The 2,500-nt window shown below is 51.5% G+C and overlaps 1 protein-coding gene across 1 annotated transcript in view; it reads left to right on the top strand.

Moving 5' to 3' along the window:
* The window catches only part of sema5ba (sema domain, seven thrombospondin repeats (type 1 and type 1-like), transmembrane domain (TM) and short cytoplasmic domain, (semaphorin) 5Ba), a 125,003-nt gene that overhangs the window by 102,262 nt on the left and 20,241 nt on the right, over nucleotides 1-2,500 (top strand). The window contains 2 exon segments of the mRNA XM_079733040.1: nucleotides 2,250-2,367; nucleotides 2,488-2,500. The exon segment at nucleotides 2,488-2,500 is cut by the window's right edge and continues 173 nt beyond it. Of these exon segments, the coding sequence (XP_079589166.1) occupies nucleotides 2,250-2,367; nucleotides 2,488-2,500 (131 nt within the window).

Below are 2,500 nucleotides of genomic sequence, written 5' to 3'. Positions count from 1 at the left end.
CAGAGCAAGTGTATTGAAGTACACAAGCAAACGCATTGGGCATTTAGCCTATGTACCTGTGTACTCAGCATTTCTTTGGACCTGGTAGTTCACCACCATAACCCACCCCCCACCACCAAATCCACCCCCATCGCATGCTCCCTCCTGGGTGTTATGGAGCTTGAAGCCGGTCTGGAACCAAGCTCCGGCCGCTCACTTCTTCACAGGCCAGCCTTTCTCTAACAGGGTCATTAACGCAAACACAGGCGAATCTGGGACTAAATAGATCCTTCCACCTCAGGTCACGGGCACGCTCACACACACCCCAAGTTTCTCACACACTTACACACTGAAACACACCGCCCAGCTTCCTGGCACATGTTTTCCGTTGCAAATGACCCCAGCAAATTCGCCTCCTCCCTCATAGGTTTTTAATCGCGCTGTTGAAAGTAGATCCATGCTAATTGTGTCGCTCTGCCGGTCGTGAGCTAGCGTCAACAGGGAGGCAGGGAGACACCGACCTACCCTCCACCTTTCAGAGCGGAGCGGCGATGGCAGGAACGCAGCCAGGGCGGAACCTGAGCCTCAAGATAGAAAGTGACACAATAATAGTGATGATAATAGATTCTTACTGCATGTCTGAGCCTGGGCCAAAGACGGCGTCTCGCTGTTCCAGACACCTCTCTGTTCAATGGGGCCCTCCTGAACTGTTGAACTAGGACCAACTCCCCTGTGATGATCGGGTCATTTGCACTCAATATTACATCCCGGCATCCAGTAGCGCGGCTATAATTGTATTGCCGCTTAATTAAAATCCCAGACCAGGGGTTATCGGTCTATGTTTTGTGGCTAATGGACCTCATTTGTGGGAAATGCTCTCCTCGATTGCCTGCCCTTCCCCAAAGAGGTACTCCTTAGTGCGTTTGTTTGAGGATGGGGTGAGCGCGTCAGAAGCCGTTAATGTGCTTGCTAAGCAAAAGCGCTCCCGTTGGATGTACTGTTCACAGGCCTCAGGTTCAGCCACTAAGAACCCAGCGCTGGCACGAGAAGGCTGTATCAACACGAGAAGTTTGCTTGACTTCCGAGGGAGAAAATAAACACCCGTCGACTTTTCAAACAAGCCCAGACTGTTGTCTGGGTGGACTACAGCAGTGGAAAGGAGTGGAGTGGAGAATAGGAGTGCAGAGAAGGAGATGGGGGAGGAGGGATCGAGGGATACACAGTGAGAGAAAAGATTGGAATCAAGGAGAAACTAATGAGATATGTTCAAGGAGAGGGAGGGTCTTACAGAGAGAGAGAGAGAGAGCGAGAGAGATTGAGACAGGGAGAGAGGGTGTTTGATAGAGAGAGGGAGAGTGAGAGGGTGAGAGAGAGAAAGAGAGTGAGAGATTGAGACAGAGAGAGAAAGGGTGAGAGAGAGAGAGAGAGATGTAGACAGAGAGAGAGGGGGTGTTTGATAGAGAGAGAAAAAGAGAGAGAGAGAGAGAGAGAGAGAGAGAGGAAGAGAGAGAGAGGGAGAGAGAGTTTGAGATAGAGCAAGAGAGATTGGGTGAGAGAGAGGGAGAGAAGGAAGCTGAAGTAGAGCCTTTTGAAGAGAAATAGTAATTGAGGAGTCCTCTTCATCCTGTGTTTATAAGACATACAGCAGATTGGGGAGCGGGCGGATTAGCCTCATCATTAACAGCTTTCAATCTAATTAGCCGTCATTAAGCCTCTGTTTTACTTGGGAGCTAACAAATGTTTAATTGCTGTTTGGTTGCAAAGTGTAAGGTTTGCCAACCCCCGGTTGAGCCGACGAGGGAGTGTGTGATTGCATGACTGAGTGAGTGAATAAATGAGTGAATAATCGAGTGATCGGCTGGTAGGGAAGGAACGGTGGAGTGAGGCGACAACGTCCTCTCGCTCTCTCAAAATACTGCTTTCTTCTTGTTTCTTCTTTTCCTCAAAGTTTTCAAAAGTGCAAACAAGAAGCTGAACAAGAAGCTGTGTTGCATGGTTTCTAACTCAATTCTAACCTCTCTCTCTCTCTCTCTCCCTTTCTCTCTCTCCCTCCCCCCCTCTCTCTCCCTTCTTCCTCTCTCTCCATCCCCCTCTCCCTCTCTCTCTTTCTCTCCCCCCCCTCTCTTTCCCTTGCCCCCCCCCTCTCTCTCTCTCTCCCTCCCCCTCTCCCTCTCTCTCTCTCTCCCTCCCCCTCTCTCTCTCTCTCTCTCCCCCCCCCCCCTCTCTCTCTCTCTCTCTCTCTCTCTCTTCTCTCCCCCTGCCCCCTGCAGGAGGTGTCTGGAGGCCCGGGACCCCTACTGCGGCTGGGATCTGAAGCAGCGCCGCTGCACCACCCTGGAGGACAGCTCCAACATGAGCCAGTGGAGCCAGAACATCACCGTGTGTCCGGTAAGAGAGAGAGAGAGAGAGAGACAAAGCCTCAGTGTCGCGTCCAAACTCACCTCATGGGGGGGGGGGGGGTCATGCGTCGTCCTTATCTTCTGCCTACTTACTCGTATTCGCTCACAGCTACGGAACCAGA

The sequence above is a fragment of the Pollachius pollachius genome (genome assembly GCF_949987615.1).
Source record: "Pollachius pollachius genome assembly, chromosome: 3".
Taxonomy (NCBI): Eukaryota; Metazoa; Chordata; class Actinopteri; order Gadiformes; family Gadidae; genus Pollachius; species Pollachius pollachius.
This window is presented reverse-complemented; position numbering and strand designations above follow the sequence as displayed.